A 22,229-nucleotide genomic window follows, 5' to 3' on the forward strand; every position below is an offset into this window, starting at 1 on the left:
TCATACAAATGCATCGAGAAAAGTGGGTCAACTTTTTCATACAATTTTGTGTGTAAAATAGCTTCCTTTACAACTTGTGTATTTGTTTTATAAATTTTGCATCTTTTTTAATACGTAAAAACTCATTTTATTTATTATATAATTAAATATAGATACGTCAAGATACATTATGTGCGTAAGTATATAAAACACTGAAAAAAAAAGATTAAGCTAATTTGACAAAAAGTTAACCCGTTTTTGAGACTCGATGCTCTATCTATATAATCCAGGTTTTATGGTATTTATTTACAAAATATGTTGTTGATAATATATAATAACAACGTATCAATATTACCATTTCGTTTATGTTCTATTAAATGTATTTTACAATCAGTCAGACAATTATAAAACATAACTAAAAATTGTTTTTTTTTTTTGTTCGAGCCATTTTTGATTGGATTTTAAGAATGGCAATCTCCAATCATAAAACCATAAAACATAACAATAAAAATCTATAGATAAGCGCACCGCAAACTAGAAAAAATTGCGTTGAATCTTAGATCGTAGTAACGGTATACTGTCTATAGGTTGAACTTTTGCAATAAACAATATATTTATAGTTTTTATAACTTTAGCTTGACGAAGTATGGCAACATCGCATTTTTATATCAATATTAAAAAAAAAAATTACTAATTTTCAATGTTTTACCAATTGATTATTTCAAGTGCTCTGATAACGAAGTAAACTGTCAATGCAACAATATACTTTTGCTGCTGCAAGTTTTTATTTTGGTGTTAAAAAAATATTTGAAAAATTCCAAAGTAAACGATATAAAATAACCGTATGGTCCCGGCATAGAGTAGGCCACCTCTTCCTTTCCCGTGGTTGTCGTAAAAGGTGACTAAGTGAGGACGAGAGATGGGGAGCAGCGTCTCTTTTAAAACATTTCCAAAGCTTAATTGCGGTTGTCAATCCGCCTGCCAAGCATAACAACTACTGGCAAACTCCCCCCCCCCCCCCCCCCCCCCCCAAAGGGGAGGCATACGTTCAGCAAAGTTCACCGGTTAAAGGCCGATATGATGATGATGATTAAACAACATAAAGTAGGTAGACATTTTTTTTTTAAATAGATTTATATGCAAAATATTCTGGAATTAATATTTTACTTCGCTATCAGAGCAATTTTTAAATAATCAAAACAATGAAAATTATTTATTTTAAAAATAATAATTAGCAGGTTTGTTACACTTCGTCAAGCTATAAACAATCTAAAGTCTTTTACCATTGATATAACACCATGTACAAATTATAAAATTGGTAATATATTTATTCTTTTGCATACTTTAAAATATTTATACAAGGTGGACACAACACCTTGATTACAAGCTAAATGGTATTGTTACAGACGTATTTATTAATTGAATCATGCTAAAAAGTTACCTGAATGTACATGCATTATATAAGTTTAAATTTGTAAACTTCTTTCACAATACATAAAATATATTCTTGGTGATCTATACTGGATTTGGATATTTCAAAATCCATTGCCACTTCACACATTGTGATATTAAAAATAAAAATTGACAAACACAAAATTGTATTCATACATTATTTATATTTACTCACTAAATTGTTTATAAATGCCATTAACTACAGGAAAAATTATTAATTTCGTTTTCCCCGTTTCCGAGTGGTACTCTTCTCCGCTCTCCTCTGATCTTCCTCGTCCATTTTATTATAATGCGAATGAATGTGAGTAAGAAGTTTCTTTTCCCTAGAAAATGTTGCGTTACACATATTACATGAATATTTTTCTTTTTCCTTCGTCTCTGTTTCTTTTGCTACGGATGTAGATGTGGAAATTTGTGACTCTTGAATAATATTATCTGTTGGCAACACATATGAAGGTTGTAATAAAGGATCTACATTAATAAACGTGAAGAACCCAGGATCCTTTGGATGGTTAGCAGCTTCTAATGTCACAGAGAATGGCTCCTTTGACTCTTCAACATTACGGTCTGCCTTAACCTTTTTGGATCGTTTCTTTGGAACTTCCTCCGCTGGAGCTTGGGGTTGAGGCTTTGTGGAAATTAGTAATTTACTCGGATTACCAGTTTGAACAATTGTATATGATTGTTTTTTCATAGCAGGGGTTGTAAATGTTGGTGGTTCTGGAAGTGGCGGTGGGTAAGTACGATGGGCTACTGTTTGAAATAGTCCTACTGGATACGGCTGTTCGGAGGTAGATTTTTCAACATCTGGTTGGGCATCTAAATCAATAATGGTAGAGGAGTAATTTGGTGTAGCAACTCTGCTTTTATCTTGTTTGTCAGCTAGTATGTTACTATTATTTTGCACAACCTGTGTCTTCTTAACATCGTCTGATTTCCTCTTTTTCAAAATTGAATTGGATTTATGAGAATTTACAGTTTCATTTGCTTGCGTGTCACTACTTACAGTTTGATTTATATCTTCAACTAGAGTAAATGTGTTATTAGGCCCAGGCATTAACTTGTAACGTCCTTGTAAACTTGGCATAGCTGGAAAATTTATAGTAGGAGCAGCTGCATTTGGTATTGGTGTTGCGGACTGAACAGTTGACTGCGGTTGTGATTGGCTTACTTTTAATGGAACATTTGTATCAGTTGTTGGTGTACCTGAAGAATTTGATTCATTTTGTTCCCGCCTAATTTTACTAGCAGGACCTATTCTCGGCTTAGGTTTTGTTTCTGTAACTGAAGGTGTATTAACCTCAAGGTCTATTGTTTTTTTCAATTCATTATTTACTTTCGTATTTATATATTTTACAGTAGTCACTTTTGGAGGCTCCGGTGGAGGTATATTTGCTGTGAAATCAACCTTAGGAATACCATTTTTGGCGCAAGCATGAGACATAACAACTTCCTTCGTTAAAAAGTTCCTATTACATAATTTACACTGGAATAATACACCCACACCATTAACTTTGATCATACTGACATGATCCATAATGTTAAATAAAGGTTTCACAGTTTTTGGATTATTTGTAACACTGTTTTTCGTTTCACTTTGTTTCTTCACATTTGATGTATCTTCATCCTTATAATCAATACTTAGGCTACTAACACTGGTAGATTTTGGCTTATTATTTGATAATGTATCTAAGCTTTTATTTTCATTGTTATTTTCGGACAAATGGGGGCTATTTTTTTCATTTTTTAAGCTCTGCTCATCTGCAACACTATGTGCTTTCTCAGAATTATTTAACCGCGAAGTTCTAGTTACCCTTTGATCACATTTATCAATTTTTAATTTTACCTGTTTTAATTGCACATTACTTTTACTATCTGGTGAAGTAGGATTATTAAGTTCCTCTTTTAAAGTTGAAACTGGTGAAGGCATCCTATTTTTCACATCTGACTTTTTATTAGGAATTACATTTTGTTCATCCAATGATAGAGTTTTCAAAGGAATATCTTTGATACCTTCCATAGCCCTTTTAATCAGAGCATCACATATGTCATCATTTGACATATTCGATTTATTTAATTTTTCTTCCCAAACAGATCGTGTTTTAGGTTTTAAAATAACAGGCGCTTTCTTTCCCATAGTGCTATGTAAATTTTCTTGTGTATTGATACATTTCTGTACAAATTCATGAAGTTCTTCTACTTTTGCTGAACATCTAAAACAGATCTTGTGAGGTAGATCATCATTTTCTGCAATCTAAAAAAAAGAAAAAACAATATTGTTATTATAAAAATATAAGAATAAAAACCCCATACAATAAACAAAATTTTTGGTCTATAAATACTCTGTATTAAGAAAAATCAGAAAAAATACAAACCTATCTGGTTTTTATCTATATTTTATTATCTACTAGATATATGTCATTTTACCCGCAGTACCATGGACATAACAGAGTATACTGTTTCGCCCATGATACACCCCATGCATTGCCATTCCTGAGAACTCAGATGTTATTCCTCTATACCCTGTAAATTCACGCCATATTCCACCCTTCAAACCGAAACACAGCCATGCAAACACAACTGCTTCACGGTAGAAACACGAATGGGACAGACATTAAATAAAGATGTACAAATGGCGAGCTTAACCTTGGCAGAGTTCTCTTCCAGCAAACCCTGAGTGGAAAGGAGCATTAATTACCAGCGGACAGTGTATAATTAGCATTACTTACAATTCTTTCCCCCCAAGGGTTTCAGATTAATTTCAGTTTTCACTGCTATTCAGCATAACTATGTTTTATTTATATAAACATGACAAAAACATAGTTTTGCAGTAATTTGGCGCTATCGAGCATGTTTAGTGTACTAAGCTACAAGTGATGAAGTCATTTACCCTTCTTTGCATGGTTTTTATTATTGGTAAAATAAATCAAGGTGATATAATTAATATTAAAATTAAAAGAAAAATGGTAAAAAAAAAAATATTTTACAACTATGTTTTTTTTTTCTGCAATGGACATTAAAAAGGTATCCAGACACAATCAACTTAAAGTGAACTTGTTCTTTTATATAATTTTTGGGCATCTAATGTTATGATGGGAATTTCTACAGATATTCAAAGAAGGGTTAAATAATATAAAAGAAAAAGTTAGTCCAAATTAAGTTTTTATTTCAAAAATACAAATCATACTTTGTATGGGTTTATATATTAAGGATTAGTTGAAATATCAGAGACTAGATAAAGACTGATTGTGATTGTGTATTTATTTCTCTTCTCACAAAAATATGTCTATATACATATATATGAAAAGTTTCAGTTTTAGTTTTAGCTGAAACTGAGCCTGAAGCTGAAAGTCTGTTTCAGTTTTAGCCAATAAAAGTAGTGTTAGTCAGATACTATTTATTTTAGCAAATCCACATATATATTTATCCTTTTATAAACATACAACAGTGGATTTCGTGTATAACTATGATGAAGGGACCACTCTATTTTCATCGTTATATCCGGAAGTTGTTACAGACAAAGGTAAAGAGATACAGACACATACACATGTATAGTTTTTTTTTTCACACAAATCAGCATTCTTTCCACCATTTTTCAATTTTGAAATGATTTTCACCTTTTTTTCTTTAACAGTGAATGTGCATCGAGACAGTCATACTTATTTAAAAGTTTACTAAACTCAATTGCTACTCAGAGCATCACTTTGTAACTGGACCATAAATTCAACTCCGAAACATACACACTTCCCTACCTACTTAGCTGATATCTATAAACAATGGGTAAAGGTCTTCATACTTGCTGAGTGGATGTAAACAAATCTTGGTGTCTCTTTGGGAGCCAACTTTGGTCTCAATATCTACATGGGATTTCTAGGAATTTGTTACAATAATTCATTAAAAACAGTCGCTACACCTGAACTTGACGTTACATCCAAAGTCGCTATAGCCACATTAATTTTGTACTAAAGCATGCTTCAAATTCAATTCGCTATAGGTAAATGAAATACACTATATATATGTTGTAATATTTTAGCAAAACTAATGTATACCGACTGTTTTGTATGTGTATTGTATTGTGCATGTGTGTGTATGTATTGTTTGTTTTGTGTGTATGTGTATGTATTGTATGTATCATGTGTGTATGTATCATGTGTGTATGTATTGTGTGTGTATAGTGCATGTATATGTGCACTGATTTAAAAAAATGTGTCATGTAAGATAAGGGTATAAACCATAAAAGATTCCCTTATGGGTACACAGTGACTGAAGATAGATATAAGATAATCCATTACTAGAAAATTCAGGATTATGAGCTACATGCAGGTCAGTTGTTTTTGTTCTCAAGTATCTTCTATCTTTAAAATAAGATACTCTACTGTGCCAAAATCCCAAATCCAAAATCTTACCTTAAATGGCATCAGTTGGTCGACTTTGGTCGCAGTGACCTGTTCTGGATCAAAAATATTTAAAAACGGTCCGTCTTTAGTGCCACATAGCCTGCATACTTTCATCAACACAGGTTGATTTGATACACTTAATGTTGCAGCCAATACATTAGATTTTATACAGTCTTCAGTAGGAAAAGTAGAAGCCTTTACTGGCGGTGGCTTCGCCGACTTAGATTTCTTTCTTGATTTAGCCATTTTGTTTCAAATTCTAAATATGAAACGGGTGTAACCGCGAAAATTATGTACGTTGTGTTAAACAACACACAATTGAATTAAACGTCTCCGTAAAAAAGTTGATACAGAAAAAAATATCCTCTTTACATCTATCAAATTTCTCATAAAATTTAAGAAAATAATGAATGTCAACCACAAAAGTACACAACATGGCTGAACTAAAAACAACAGTTTAAAAATACTCTATTTATTCTGTGACAAATATTATAGAATCTATAACGTTGCTACAGATAATACTATGTAGATTATAAACAGAAGCTAAAAACAGCCATTATAGACAGAAAATAAAAACAGAAGGTTAACTCGATAAAAACTTAATATAAAAGGAATAAATGCCTAGTTATTATGCCCAGTATTAATTTGATAAATGAATTAAATGTGGTATCAAATAAAATTTACCACAAACATATAAAATTGATATTTTATAACCACGTTAACTTTCTCGCATATATTTAAACTTGCAATAAACAGTTCCATTCTAACATAGTGATTACTTGCTCTGTGTTCTCATCACTCAATTCTCAGTGTGAAGCAGTTATATTTGCATAGTTATTTTACGGTTTGAAGCGTGGGATATGGCGATGAAATTATAGGGTACAGAGGCATGACACTGAAAAAAGAATTAGTTTATTAATAAGTAAAAATTACAAATAAAAAATAATAATATATGTATATATTAGATAGAATAAACAAAATCAGAGTGTGGGTAGTTACAATCCCCTTAGGTTATAAACGTAAAAAAAAAATCCGTCTCAGTTTCAGAAATACCCCACTCTTCTCAATGTTATTTCAAGTCTTTAACTTCAATACACAATGTGTCTTGAACTACTAACGATTATTATATATAATGCTCGCTAGTTCTCGACTTATAATTCCATTACAATCTTAAATTGGCAAAATTTAATTAGACTTAAAGATTATGAGCATTCTAGAACTACTAAATTTGTCAACAAACGGAGAATGAAATTAAAATGGCCGTTTAAATTTAAAATTAGAAACAGTTAAATAGACAACTAGTAAAAAAACTACTTAGCAGATGTTATAATCATGATTAAGAAATATACAATAATTTATATCAAGAATCCTCTTAACCAATTAATAATATACAAACTATTAATACCTTTCCACACAAAAGCAAAGCATAAGCGGTTATTGCACAACTTATCTAGTACTGTACATGCCTATAGACTATTGTTGCTACTTTCCATCGGGTGGGTCGTCAGTATGTTTGTCATTCTACACTATGTAAAATAGATTTAGCTTTCATTAATTGGGGTAGTTGCCATTAATAAAAATAATTTTATGAAATGAATGTTTTATTTGTTTTCTTACATTGTGGCTATATCCAACAGTGCCAATTAGTATTACCAGATTAAGCTTAATTAGCAACAAATGTAACTTGTTTTATTGATATCTAACCTAATCTATTTTCATTTTGCCCTGAAAAGTTTCGAATTAAAATCCTTGGAGCTTTTGATGGTGAAAATATTTTAAAAATCAGTTGAGTTGTATTTACGTTTATCTAATACAAATGAACAATTAAATCTCTCTTTATAATATATATGTATACAATAAAGATAAACCAACTGTTATATTAATTTAGCCCGGTTATCTTTTTTTCTTATTAGGCCTGCGGTTCGTTCATGTCTATAGGCAACTGTTATTATTTTTTGTCAACTATTAGTAAAGATTTCATTATTCCTTGTTCTTTAGCTATTAAGATTCATAATAAAAGATTAGTCATTTTAGCCTTAAAACAAAATATAGCGGTATTTGATTTAACCTGAAAATTGGAAATTATATTGGCAACATCGATGCCAACTGCCAGTCGGTCAGCCGACGCCATCTTGAATTTAGTATTGTGTGCCAGTCGGGGGGGCGGTGACATATTTTACCCGTCATCGTAATAATTTTGGTGATAATCCCGAGAAAAAGCAAAAATAAGTGACGTTTTAGGTGTAAATAGTTTATCAGGTTTAAACGTGAGGATGGCGGGTCAGACTATTAATGATAGGCTTTTAGCCGCTCGTCATAGTATCGCCGGACAGGGATTAGCAAAATCAGTATGCAAAGCTACCACCGAAGAAATGATCGCTCCTAAAAAGAAACACTTAGATTGTGAGTATTGTTGATGTATTTTAGCTGTAGATTTAATATTATCGGTTTTATGGCCGAGTAGTTTTTCTGTTCAACTTCGATGACAGTTTCGTCGCCAGTCATTTTATGGTCGATAAAATTTCATAATCTTGAATAGATCGTGTCGATAAACTCGATGCGATTCAAGTTCGGAGGACACACCAACATGTAATATAATAAAACTATCACGTGGAAACATGTTTTCGATCGAGCCGTTTGTCGGTGTCGAAACATTTTTACATCATTTACTCTCACGGCTTCTAATAATGTAACTTGACACAGTTTTCATATTATGTCATGTGAACATTGTAAGCCGACAAGGGTTGGCATGTAACATGTTGGTAGGTAATCTGCAAAAAACTTGATTGTATTCCACTTTTATATAATAATCCTATTAGGTAAACCACTTGGCGTGGTAATGTAATAAACACTGTTATATGTAAACAAATCTTAAGTAGAAACTAATTTGTTAAGAAGCTATCAAAATATAAGTATTGAATCCATTACTACCCACTGATAAATTTGTTTCACTTACAGTTTTATTTGCTAATCATTCTCTCACTTTATTGTTTATATCATATTTCTTACAAAAATTCACATTTGTAATTTGAAAATTAGCCAATAAATGGCTTAAAAATTATATCATTCTATATAGTAGTAATCATTTGTTTAGTCATAACAGGAAAGCAAAAGTACAAAGCTATACAACCTAATCTTTTGTTATCTAGTTCATTCCTACCTACATTTATTTTAATTTTTTTTGCGAATGAAATTATTTTTTAATTTAAATAATAAAACTTGTATCAAAATAATCAGTACAAGTACTGAGTTGCTCCATGTAAAAACTCAGTGTGTCATATTTTTTATACTTACTGATATTAAGCAAGCTAGGGCTAAAGGGAATTCAAATAAAACAAGTGCTATCACTTAGTAGTAGGCTTGACCCTTGTCTCATTGAATTCTAATATGCACTATGAAATATGGACCTGTCAAATTTTAGTTATATTTAACACAATGGCAACAGTTAACAAATGCCATAAATTACTCCATCACAAAATACAGTCTTGAGCATACATGCACCCCTTTTCTAAATAATATCACTGAGGGAAAGGTATTTTCGTAATATGGTCTAACAGCCCCTTTGTTAAGAATATACCCTATTAGTTACACTTCCACACAGTTTCCCCTGGAAACAATCATGGTTAATTCTTGAGGAATTTATCAAGATGGACCAACTGACCTGGTTTCATCCTTACTTTTCATCTCTTACTGATGCACCCTCAATGTATACCAATAGAGCAGGCAGGGCTATCATTTTACCATTTTTATTTTGTTTCATTGTACTATACAAATTTTTTTTTATTCAATAAATTAATTAATTTTAATTCAATGTTTAACTGAATCCAATAAGACTCCTTTAAGTTTACTAAAGATAAAATATTAACAAAGTACAGTAAAAAATGTTTACCGAAACAATGTTGCATTATTAAATTGTTATATATAGTAATATATTATTTATTCATCTGATTATGGCATTTACCCTTTTATTTTGAAATGTTATTAGTTCAGGTTGCAGTTGCGGTTGCAGTTTTTCTTATGTCGGACTGGTGTAGCTTTGTTTTTAGTTAATATTATAAACCTATTTAATAAAAAAATATTAATAAAGTAAACATTTTTTTATATCAATAGTTATGTTATGATATGTATGACTAATATATATTTCGCAGCCCAACTCCAGATGTTTGTATGACAAGTGACTCATATTCATGAAACATTTGAACAAACATTTGTTTAAAACAAAATTGTCTATGGAATACTGTTTATAATGGGCCAGCAATGTTATTCTACTAATATAAATAAGATAGTTTGTAATATTATGAATATGAATACATGATTTTAAAGGATATAAATAGAATAGCCCAGCTTACACTGTTAAAGAAATGGCTATTAGATAGGGTCAAAAATGACCCAAAGTACATTAAGTATTAATAGACCATCATTAGGCCCCATTCTTGCAAAAAAAGTAAGAGTTTGTTCCACAATAAAAAAAAATTACCCACAGATGATATATTATTACTTAATTACTACTTGATATTAATATTATTAAATTAAAAGTGCATTTAAAAGTAATTATAAAATCATTACAATTGGTTCACAATAGATAACAATATCTCATACCTCAAATAACATGTACACACACGAATGTACACATATGCAATACACATACAAATATAATCAAATATGTTTTTTTTTTATTTGGTTTAATATAACACCTTAATGAAATAATTCCGTCAGGTCAAAATCAAAACAAGGTTTCTAAATGATAACAATGTATCATTAATATCCACCCACTTTTATCAGTGTACTGATTGACACAATATCTTTCAATTTCAATCAATGAACTATACAATGTTAATAATTTAGGTCATTTTAAATTTGATGTACCACCTTTTGCCTTGCCTTATATGGTATTCTCTATGGTACAGAGATTTTTTAAGAGATCCTGAGCTCATTATTTTTATTATTACTTTTTATTATTGTTCTGAATAATTTAACATATAATGTACATTTTTTTATACAACTTAGAATGGCAAACAAGCTCACGGCCCACCTGATGGAAAATGGTAACCGTCGCCTATAGACATGAGCAGTACCATGGACATAACAAAGTATATACAGAGTATATTGTTTCACCATGATACCCCCCATGCATTGCCATTCCTGAGGACTAAGGTGTTATTTCTCTGTACCCTGTAAATTCACACCATATCTAACCCTTCAAACCGAAACAGCCATGCAAACACAACTGCTTCACGGTAGAAACACAAATGGGACAGAGGTACCCAAGCAATCGACTTTTGTACAAAGTCTCCCTCTGGTTACCACAGCTTTCAGCTAGTTTGCCATTCTAAGTTGCATAAAAAAAGCTCACCCGTCATACTTGTGAATGGGTCTTGTTTATGGGGACTGGTCACTCATGTTTGAAAAAAAAAAAACTCAGTAGTACTTATAGTCATAGTACCCATACAGATGTAAAATTGTCTTTTACATAAATATATTGAAAATAGTAACAGTAAAGTTTTATGCTGGTTCTTCCCAGTAGATAACGACATTCTAAACCCAGTAGTAGAATCTTATTTACAATAGCTTTTAAAGAAGTCGTATATGATTAATTGACTATTTCCTGGGTACAGAGGAATAACATCTGAGTCCTCAGGAATGGCAACGCATAGGGAGGTATCATGGGCGAAATAGTATACTCTGTTATGTCCATGGTACTGCTCATGTCTATAGGCGACGGTTACCACTTTCCATCAGGTGGGCTGTCAGCTTGTTTGCCATTCTAAGTTGTATAAAAAAAAAAGATTATTTGTGATCTATAGGTTCCTAAAACTACCGCAACTTGTATTATTTATTGTGCTGTATCTGCTTAGAGACTGTTTTGATTGCAGTGAAATATGATAAGCGGGACAGGGCTATTTCCTGTGTTATCACATTGCACTGATCGTATTTCCTATAACATATTAATGATAATTTCTCTTTGTTTATAATAAAGGCGATTGTGCGGGCGAAGGACAATCCTCGGTGTTCTCTTTTTTTCTATTTGTATATTACTACTCTATACCTTTGTTAATTTTGTTTCCTTTTTTTGCATTCGATAGGGGTTACTTCCGTGTTGGTCCCATATACATTTTTTCACGATTGTTTTTTTTTTTAATATAACAAGCATGCAGTCGGTCTGATGGTAAACGGTTACAATAACCTATGGACGCCTGCACCACTAGGGGTCTCACGTGCGCGTTGCTGACTCTCAAGAAATCTTAGTATACCCCTTTTTGAAGAACGCCGTACTATAGTTTCTAGGGAAAACCTCGGCAGGAAGCTCATTCCACAGTCTGAGCGTTCGCGGAAGAAAATCCTGTTTTGTATTTATTTTCATTAATTCAATAAGCATCTTATTTTCACTTTATTAGGGAAACATACAATTCCTAGAACATATAAATAAATAATTAAACAATAACATAAATCAGTGAAGTTTCCACAGATAACTGACACATGACATAAACGAGAGCAGATGATAAATATAAAAACAATACTAAACATAACGAAAAGAGAAACATAACAATAACAATTTAAAAAAGAAAAAAACATGTATCGAGCAGGAAGCTTCACAAAAGACTAGATAGCTTAGTAGTTTTGATGTGACTTATATGTAAAGGATAATATATAAAATAAATATAAAAAAGATTACCTGAACTGAACAAAATATTAACTGCAACATAAATATTAATGTCAACAACAAGCTATGTGTGCATCATCGTTTCAGGCATCAATTGTTCACTACTGGTCATAGGCTTTTTACGAATCATAATGGGATTTGTATTTTATATATAACTTGCTGATTTAAATATGTTACTCCCTTAATGTTATGCCCCAAGCGTGGGAGGTCTATTGATCTCGGCGGATTATGCTAAACGAATCCTACTATGATTCGTGTAAGGTAGGCTTTAAACCCTCCTGAAACAGCTGCATCTGCTGAATTTCTGCAACAGATTTTAGGTCGTGGCTCTATCTAGTAGAGGTTTAACAGCGTTTGTTATTGTTTTGTAACAGTAGTCTACACTCAAGAATCTTAATTTCTTTCAAAGTTTATCTCATATAATCATCCTATTGCCACTTGCTGATCTACTACTTTGGATCTGTGGTAATCCTCATTTCAAGTTCTACACGCATTAAATTTCCGAGCCTGTTATAACTTTACTAAGTCTTTCAATTTCGTAAAGTTATAACAGGCGATGTCTTCTAGTTTTGTCTTTAAACTTCGAAGTGTTTTGGATACGAAGATGTGGCGTAGTTTCCAAAAGCTGCCCAATCAATTGACATCAATTACAATAACAATTGCTTAAAGGAGACCATTGCGAATATTAATAATGAATCGCAATAAATTTGCCAAATTAGATTTGGGCGCAGTATTCAAGGTATAATAATATACCTCAAAAAATCTATTATAGTATATATTATACTAGATTTTACCCGCGACTTGGTCCGCGTGACCGGGACATTTTTACCGACCGGGATTTATTTTAGGCGCTATAAAGTAACAAACTCACTGTCATATTATTATTACTAAGATCCATTGCCAGGCTGTCAGTACATAACAAGTACGGTATAACACAGGTGCAAAAATGCTAAGTCAGAAAAATTAATTCTAGCGAATGTGTTCGTGTAATCTTTACTAATAAAGCAAATTTCGCTGTGTGTGTCCCGGCATAGAATAGACCATTCCTTCCTTTCCCGTGGGTGTCGTAAGAGGTGACTAAGGGAATTTAATGGTCAAGGGATAAGCAGCAGTGTCTCTCTTAAAACATCTCTAAAAGTGTAACTGCGGTTGCAAACCCGCCTGCCATGCGTGGCAACTACTAGTAAAACTCCCTTTATGGGGAAAGCTTATGTTTTGCAGTAGACAATCAATGGCTGAAATGATGATGATGAAAATATAATTTGTTCTGGAATAACACTTTGTTAACCTTTACGATTATAATCTATCATGATCCTGTTAGAATAGTACATAGGCAAATTGACGTCCCTACAGTTTTATTTATCAAACCTAAACTGTTGTCATAAAGTTGCAATTGCAAGCTTAAGATGTCATTAACAAATCCTTAAAATATAAAATTTCATGCAAAATAATGTAACGTTTTTAATTTTTGTTTATGAGTTTAGACGGTATAATATTTACTAGATAACTTTCCACCGTTTGAACGATCGAAATTGTCCCATTTTATCAATAAATATCTACTGTCCTAATGTTTTATTGGATTCCAAAGTTTCTGGTTTACTTTCATAATAGGCAGCGTTACAACAAACTATCATTAAACGAATGTACGTTTATTATATTAATATAATAAATACGAAGTTTGTAACGATGGATGGATGTTTGTTACTCTTTCACCCAAAAACTACTGAACGGATTTGAATGAACTTTGGTACACGGGTAGATTATATCCTTACATCATACCATAGGACATAGTTTTATATTACTATACTGATTTACGCGAAAACAACTGAGGAATACAATTAATTTACGATATGTTTGGAATAAAAGAAGTGTATGTAGATTTATTTTATACCACTGAGGTGGCAAACAAGTATACGGCCCACCTGATGGTAAGTGGAATAAAAGAAGTGTATGTAAATTTTTTTTATACCACTGAGGTGGCAAACAAGCATACGGCCCACCTGATGGTAAGTGGTATAAAAGAAGTGTATGTAGATTTATTTTTTATTCATCATCATATCAGTCTATAGCTGTCCACTGCTGAACATACGCCTCTCTTCACTTGGCGGGGTTTTGCCAGTTTTGATAAGCGGATTGGCAACCCAAGTTAGGCTTTAGACATGTTTTAAGAGGGACGCTGCTGCCCATCCCTCGCCCTCTTTTAGTCGCCACTTACGATATTCACAGGATAGGAAGGGGTGGCCTATTCTATGCCGGGACCACACGACCAAATTATTTTTTTATTACTATGTGTATTTTACTTTGGCACTGATGCTTGGATTGTTACACATTGGGGTTTTCCCGAAGTTTAGACTGGGGTGGTTGCGCTGTTACTGAGTCACGTTCGATATCCCTCTTTTTCTTGTAGTAAATTATTCACCCCCATACAGTGTTTAACGAATGTAAAATAGTGAGGAAAATAAAATTGTTCATAGTATCAGTAACTTATGACATTTCACTAGTCATTACTAAGTACTTATATTAATTCTAATAATTAAAAGTTGTGTCCCACAAAACGAAAAGGACTTCAATTGTTACAAAACCAGTTATTTTGGTCTAAAAATAAAACGACCGAATCGATTTTTGATAACATTTCTACGGGGCCAATCTAAAAAAAATAAAGATTTAATTTATAAAAAATATATATTTATATGTAAAAGAATTTTCCAAATCGGTTTACAACTAACGGAGTTATGAGTTAACAGACAAAAAAGTTACAAACTAAGAACCTACTTCTTTTTAAAGATCGGTTGTAAATCATTGTGAATACTTTAAAAGATCTCTGACAAACAGCAGTGATAGCATATAACGTCAAATTTTTAAGATTTTTTAATACATATTTTTATCCCCTAATAAAAATATTTTCCTGGACCCAACGTTTTAAATTGACTTTAAAATGATTTAATGGTAGTTCTCGTATATATTCTATTCGAATATTATGTAACTACTAAGTTTTATTATTTGAATCGAAGCATTTGGCGTTCCATTGTTTCTGCCTACCCTAATGGGAAACAGGCGTGACAGATATGTATGTATGTATATATGTAAGTTTTATTGTCATAAATTTTTTATTTTGGCGAAGTACAGAAATTATCAATTTTACAAACATTTTTAAATGACCCTATTAGATTATTATTCGGTAATAAATTTTATCAAAATATTTGGCCGTATGGTCCCGGCATAGACCACCACTTCCTTTCTCGTGGGTGTCATAAGAGGCGACAAAGGGAGGGCGAGGAATAGGCAGCAGCGTCCCTCTTAAACCATCTCTAAGCCTAACTGCCGTTGCCAATCTGCCTATCAAGCGTGGCAACTATTGGCAAAACCCCCAAAGGAGGAGGGATGTTCAGCAGTGAACAGTTATAGGCTGATATGATGATGATTAAAAAATAAATCTACATGCAATTCTTTTATTCCAAACATATCTAAATAGTATAGTTAATTAACTGTAGCTCCTCAACTTTATTCACAAGAATCAGTATAACATGATGATGATGATGATGATAATGATGATGATTGAATTATTGCAGCTGGTAGTAAGTAATAATTCAACCTTATTACACAGCAGCTATCCCCGCGACTTCGTCCGCGTAATTGCGATTATTGGTTGATCGGGACAAAAAGCCTATCATATGCTATATTCTCTATATCGAATACTATATGTGTAGCTAAATTTCATGACGATTGTTTTAGCCTTTAAGGTGCAGAAAGATAACAAACCGATTCTTTTATTTAATTAAGGGCCGAAGAACGAGTCAATATAGAAAACCAATCGCAAATAAACGTATTTCAATTCAGACATTGCGTATATGTTGTTATAAGAAAGCTTGTATTATTATTGTCCCGTTTCAATTCTATACCATTTGTTACTTTATCTCACTCTTAATGATTGCGTTGTATGATCGTAAAATAATCAGTTATTCACATACTGTAATCACTTTATTTAGTGATTAGCCATCGTATTTTATGCAATACCTATAGAATTATAAAGATTCTTCACCGTGTGATTCCGGCATAGAATGGGCCATCCCTTATTTTCCTGTGGGTGTCGTCAGAGGCGACTATGGGAACTTAATGGTCGGAGGATGGGCAGCAGTGTCCTTCGTAAAACATCATCAAAGGCCTTATTGCAGTTGCCAACCCGCCCGACAAGCATGGCAACTACTGGTAAAACTCTCCCTTATGGTTATACGTTGGGTTGGACGTTATTGATGGGATTTGACAGCCTCTTTGCTAGCAATATATATAGATCGATTTCCGCGAGGTCCCTCTAGAAACCATCGTGGCTAATTCTTATTGAATTCCTCACGGTGGGCTAACTGACCTGCTTCATCCTCGTCTATCTTCACTCACTGGTGCCCCGCCAGTGTATATCGGTAGCGCAGGCGGGATTGTTATTCCATTAAAATATTAAAAAAAAATTATACCTTGCGTTTCTCTTTTATAATACAGATTTACTAGATTTTCATTAATACTGTTTTTAGCAGTTGAAAGATTATTTTGGAAATACTTTATCGCGAGTAACATTTTAGATTTATTTGCTTCTCCCCTCTGTCACGAACCCTCAGTTCGCAATATGACCGCTATGTTTTAGTAGGTTACTCCCTGTGTTATGACGCAGCGGACACTGCTTCAGAGTACCTACAGGGTAACCTAACATAAAGCCAGGTAATTGATATGTTTGTCTGGCAATCTATTACACAATCTACGCTCCATTCGTACACACTACACAGTATACGTTTTACTGTGAGTTCTGGTTTAGCTCTAAAGATATGGGTAATTTAAGAGTTTGTTATATTGACAAAATTGCTATGGAGTTTATTCCAATTGTTGTTGTTCCAAGCCTTGTTGGTTCCACCAATGTTAGGACCAACAATGCTGTTAATCCGTTTGTGGCCTGCCTTCATTCTCGATTATCATCCCTCACTGATTTTCCATCAGCGTAAATCAATAGCGTAAATTGGGATAGAGAAAGGGATTATTTGTAACGGAGTCTAACAGCCCCATTTTTAACAATGTATCCTATTAGATCACCCACCTCGCTGTTCCCCTGGAAATAATTTTAGTTAATTCTTGTAGAATTCGTCATGATGGACTAATTGACCTTTCATCATCACTTATCTCATTAGTGCCTCGCCAGGAGAGAAAGGTGATGGAATCTAACAGCCCTATTGCGAACAATATACCCCATCAAGTCAACCTCCACGCGGTTCGCCATGGAAACCATCTTGATTAATTCTTTATGAATACTTCATATACTATTCCATTATCATCCATTAAAAAAGTGTCTCGTCCGCGTATACCGATAGCGCAGACGTGGTGATGTTACCATTATATTTTTTTTATAGTTTGCGGAACAATATTTAAGGCATCTTGTCCTCACTATTGGTTATGGGTGATACCATTCTATTTACATAAATCCTTTGAATAAAACCTAGGTACTTAGCTACTGCTCGGTGCTGAAGAGAATCCATATGATTGTTTCTAGTTCACGGGGTCAAGTTCACGCGAACAATAATACATTTTAGCTATGCTATTCACTGACCTTACTCGATGTTTAAATATAATAATAGCCTTGTATTGTATCAACCAGTACTTTAGGCAGTTGTTTTTAAACCGAAGTTAGCGAGACTAATATACGGTAATGACTTGCTCGCAGGCTTGTTCGTTTTTTCTATCCCTTCATGGGCCGCGGTAATCTCCCGGCCATTATCAATATTTTTTTTTTATAAACCATGAGTATAGTATCTCTTCTACTCTATTATCGAATACCGATAGTGCAGGGTTGCTATTCCATTATCATCTTTTAAAATATATATATATATATATATGTGCATCATGCTTCTGCCAGGGAACAGCTTATCTTTTGTGGTTATGTTTCGGTTTGATGAGTAAATATTTATTTATTTATTTAAACTTCAATGCACACTAAAACTATGTACATGTGGAGGACTTAACATCAAAAGATGTTCTCTACCAGTTCACCATTGGGCAAACCGAGAAATAAGTAGGCGGTCAATATGGTAGTGAAAGGATCATAATCATCATATCAGACGTTATCTGTCCACTGGTAAACATAAGCCTTCTCATAGGCTGCCATAAGGAACGATCTTAATCCCCTTGCATCCACCGACTCCCTGCAATATATTTGATTTCGTTACGCATCTAGTGGGGTAACGTTTGCATTGCATTTGCCCGTACGGCACTCAAGAACCTTTCTTCCTTTCGGATTGGTTATCAGTTCTTCGGATTCTGATATGCAAAGAAACTCCAAGCATAGCCCTTTTCATGGTTAGGGGGGAAATGGATTGTTAGTAATAGAGACTGAGAATCCCATTGTTAGCAATATATCCAACCTGGACGACCTACTCGCGGTTCTCCCTGGAAACTATCATGGTTAATTCCTGATGAATTCATCATGATGGGCTAACTGGCCTGTTTTCGTTCTCATCTATCACCCTTCACTGGTGCTCCGCCAGCGTATCCCGTTAGCGCAGGCGGGGTTATCATACCATTTTCAATCATAAAAAAAGCCCTTTCCATGGCTCGTTGAGTAATTTAAAGCTTTCGCATAATGAGAGGCTGCGGAGAATTTGATTTTCCATCAAATTGCATAAATCCTTTACCTGTTTGTATTCCAAGTTGCTTAAAAATACGCTCCTTCTGATGGAATGTAATCACCATGAAAGTTTGCAACATCAGAGGCATCGATCGCGCGTCGGCCTTCCTTGTGACATGAAAATCTTATTTACTCGGTAACTTCATTGTTATTATATTTCCCGATTGAAATCGGAACATGTAAGCAAGTTAAATGATGCCAGAAATAATGAGTCTGACGTACCCATACAGGTGACTTAGAATTGTTCCTTTTGCATTCTGGTGGAGGCCTATGTTTAACAGTAGCTATTTTAACAGATTAAATAATGATTTTATGGTGATAACGATGATGATGATACAGCATTTTTTGTCAAGTTGTCTGTAAGAGATTGCTTTTAGCGATAAGGCCGCCTTTTATATATGCATATTCTGTATAAATACTCTTTGTATACATCTCTACTGTGCGCAGTAAAGAGTTTATTATTATTATTATATTTAAGTCTTTCTCTGTCGTTTGTTAAGTTTATCTGTAATTTGTTATAATCGTTCTTATCCTCTTTTTCAGATTTAGTACACTGCACAAACGAGCCGAACGTGTCAATACCGCAGCTCGCGAACTTGCTCGTCGAGCGCACGCAGAACACGAATTGGGTGGTAGTATATAAAGCACTCATCACAGTACACCATCTACTAGCGTACGGCAATGAGGTGAGTGGCATGTCTATGGTATCTATGGTATTTTTTTTATATTATTTCAGCCTTTAACTGTCCATTGCTGAATATAAGCCTTTCCCATAAGGGAAGTTTTGCCAGTAGTTGCCACGCTTGGCAAGCGGGTTGGCAACCACAGTTAGCCTTTTTTTTTTAATGAATGACTATGGAATGGTATCCCCGCTTGCGCTATCGATATACGCTGACTGGGCACCAGTGAAGGATGATAGGTGACGATGAAAGCAGGGCAGTTAGTCCATTGTGACGAATTCTACTAGAATTAACTGCGATGGTTTCCAGGGGGAACCGCATAGAGGTCGACCTGATTATTATTGGTAGCAATGGGTCAGTTAGACCCTATTACTAACAATCCCTTTCTCCCCAGATAAGCTTTTATGTTTTGAGATGTATTAAGAGGGACGCTGCTGCCCGTCCCTCGCCCTCCATTAGTCGGCTCTTACGACACCCACGGGAAAGGAAGGAGTGGCCTATTCTATCCCGGGACCACACGGCGATATAATTATGTTATAGTCTAACTATAATCGATCGTTATTTTAAATGATTGATAACTCTAAACCAACCCCATAATGTTACGACAGTGTATACCGATAGCGCAGGCGGGGTTACCATTCCACTATCATCAATTAAAAAAAAACCCCATAATGTTTAGATAGACCATGGGCTATTCTGGAAGTTGATAAAGCGAGAAATGTTTGTAAGGTAGCTTCTTATACTCAATTCTGTCTAGGATTGCCAACTTTTTTTACAAGAAGTAAAGGTATATTTAGGTCTGAGAAGAATATTAAACAGTATTTTAGAAAAAAATTAACAATATTATATTTATTTTTTTAAATACATATGTTTTAGAGTTTCTCGCACAACTTATTGATTTACAGTCTTTATTAAAAAACATCAAATGCCTCACCACAATTATAACTAAAAATAAATGAGGAGCTTATTTTTTATTAAATTAATCTGCACTGAACATCACAAACTGTTCAGTCAGTGGTCAACTAAATTAAAAAAAAAAATATGTGTGAGCCTCTAAATCTTATCATGTTAAGCATTTTGATACTGAAAACAGTATTTTGTATACTTTATTCTTGTTCAACAATAAAAATAGTATAATACTATTTTTAACAGCATAGTTGGCAACCCTAATTCTGTCTACCCACAAGGTACTTGGTATGAAGTAAGATAAATCTTGTAATGTCTAAATTTCTGAAAGAGGTATCTGGTCTTAAAAGGTTTTTTTTTTTTTAATTAAGTGATACAATAATATAAATACAAATAAATAGCAATTACTTATATATATATATATATATATATATATATATATATATATATATATATATATATATATATATATATATATATAATTTATTTGCATTACTTACGTCACACAAATAACAACAGACAGATAGACATACACAGTAAAAAGAGATAAAAGAATACATATACAAAAAAAGCAAGGTACATAAAAGAAGTATATATATTAGTCAATTTACCCACTTGCTTCACCCATTATAGAATACGTGAAGCAAGACATATTTATAAGTGTAAATTCCCATTACTCTCAGCCTACCCTTAAGAGTCGTGACCTGAATATAAATTTACAATAAGTGTTCACCAGAGGGAGACTTTGTACAAAATTCGTTTCCTTGGGAACCTCTGTTCCATTTGTGTTTCTACCGTGAAGCAGTTGTGTTTACATCACTGTGTTTCAGTTTAAACGGTAGGATATGGCAGTGAATTAACAGGGTACAGAGGAATAACACCTTAGTCCTCAGGAATGGCAACGCATGGGGGGTGTCATGGGCGAAACATTATACTCTGTTATGTCCATGGTACTGCTCATGTCTATAGGCGACGGTTACCACTTTCCATCAGGTGGGCCGTCAGCTTGTTTGCCATTCTAAGCTGTATAAAAAAAAAGTGTGCTCCGTATATAATACCGGAGCGTGTCCATCCACCGTGTGACGTAATATATACGTAGTTTCTCTATTTGCATTACAATGTCCGTAGTACAAGCTAAATAAAGAACTTCCGCTAAGTAACACATAATTCACATTTATTAATATCCATTACACACTTTTTTCTTTAATGGGTAAACATGGAGTGTTTTTTTTAGTGGGTTATAATGGAATGGATACCCTGCTTGCGCTATCGGTATACGATTGGCAGAGTACCATTAAGTGATGATAAGTATGAGGATGAAAGCAGAGGGCCTACCTTTAAATGTTTTCCGAAATTTCGGAGCCGAACAAAACACAAATTTAAAGTTAAAATTACATAATATTTACTGTTTAAAAACATTAAAAATATAAAAAAAAATATTCCTTGGGACTATTATGATAGGATTTATGACGACAGAAATGTTAAGCTCCATTTAC

At 33.5% G+C, this 22,229-nt stretch overlaps 2 protein-coding genes across 2 annotated transcripts in view; one reads left to right on the forward strand and one right to left on the reverse strand.

The window, feature by feature from the left end:
• Positions 1-996: 996 nt before the first annotated feature.
• On the reverse strand, positions 997-6,284 carry LOC113520336 (serine/threonine-protein kinase pakG-like). The gene is made up of 2 exons (XM_026905648.3): positions 5,838-6,284; positions 997-3,685 (listed from the first exon to the last, which is right to left on the reverse strand). The coding sequence occupies exons 1-2, from the start codon at positions 6,072-6,074 to the stop codon at positions 1,646-1,648; spliced, it is 2,277 nt and encodes a 758-aa protein (XP_026761449.2). The 5' UTR covers positions 6,075-6,284; the 3' UTR covers positions 997-1,645.
• A 1,670-nt stretch (positions 6,285-7,954) lies between these two features.
• Positions 7,955-22,229, forward strand: part of LOC113520431 (phosphatidylinositol-binding clathrin assembly protein LAP) — a 53,855-nt gene continuing 39,580 nt past the window's right edge. Inside the window, exons 1-2 of the mRNA XM_031914683.2 lie at positions 7,955-8,231; positions 19,691-19,833. Of these exons, the coding sequence (XP_031770543.2) occupies positions 8,102-8,231; positions 19,691-19,833 (273 nt within the window). The 5' untranslated portion in view covers positions 7,955-8,101. The remainder of the gene's footprint in view (positions 8,232-19,690; positions 19,834-22,229) is intronic.

This window comes from Galleria mellonella, unplaced genomic scaffold, assembly GCF_026898425.1.
Source record: "Galleria mellonella isolate WM207_F2 unplaced genomic scaffold, CSIRO_AGI_GalMel_v1 utg40, whole genome shotgun sequence".
Lineage (NCBI taxonomy): Eukaryota > Metazoa > Arthropoda > Insecta > Lepidoptera > Pyralidae > Galleria > Galleria mellonella.

Excerpts from the sequence above, each read along its gene's own strand:
- LOC113520336 (XM_026905648.3), bottom strand. The coding sequence starts at position 6,074 with ATGGCTAAATCAAGAAAGAAATCTAAGTCGGCGAAGCCACCGCCAGTA. Across the intron at positions 3,686-5,837 it reads ACCAACTGATGCCATTTAAG|ATTGCAGAAAATGATGATCT; the intron begins GTAAGATTTTGG and ends TCTTTTTTTTAG.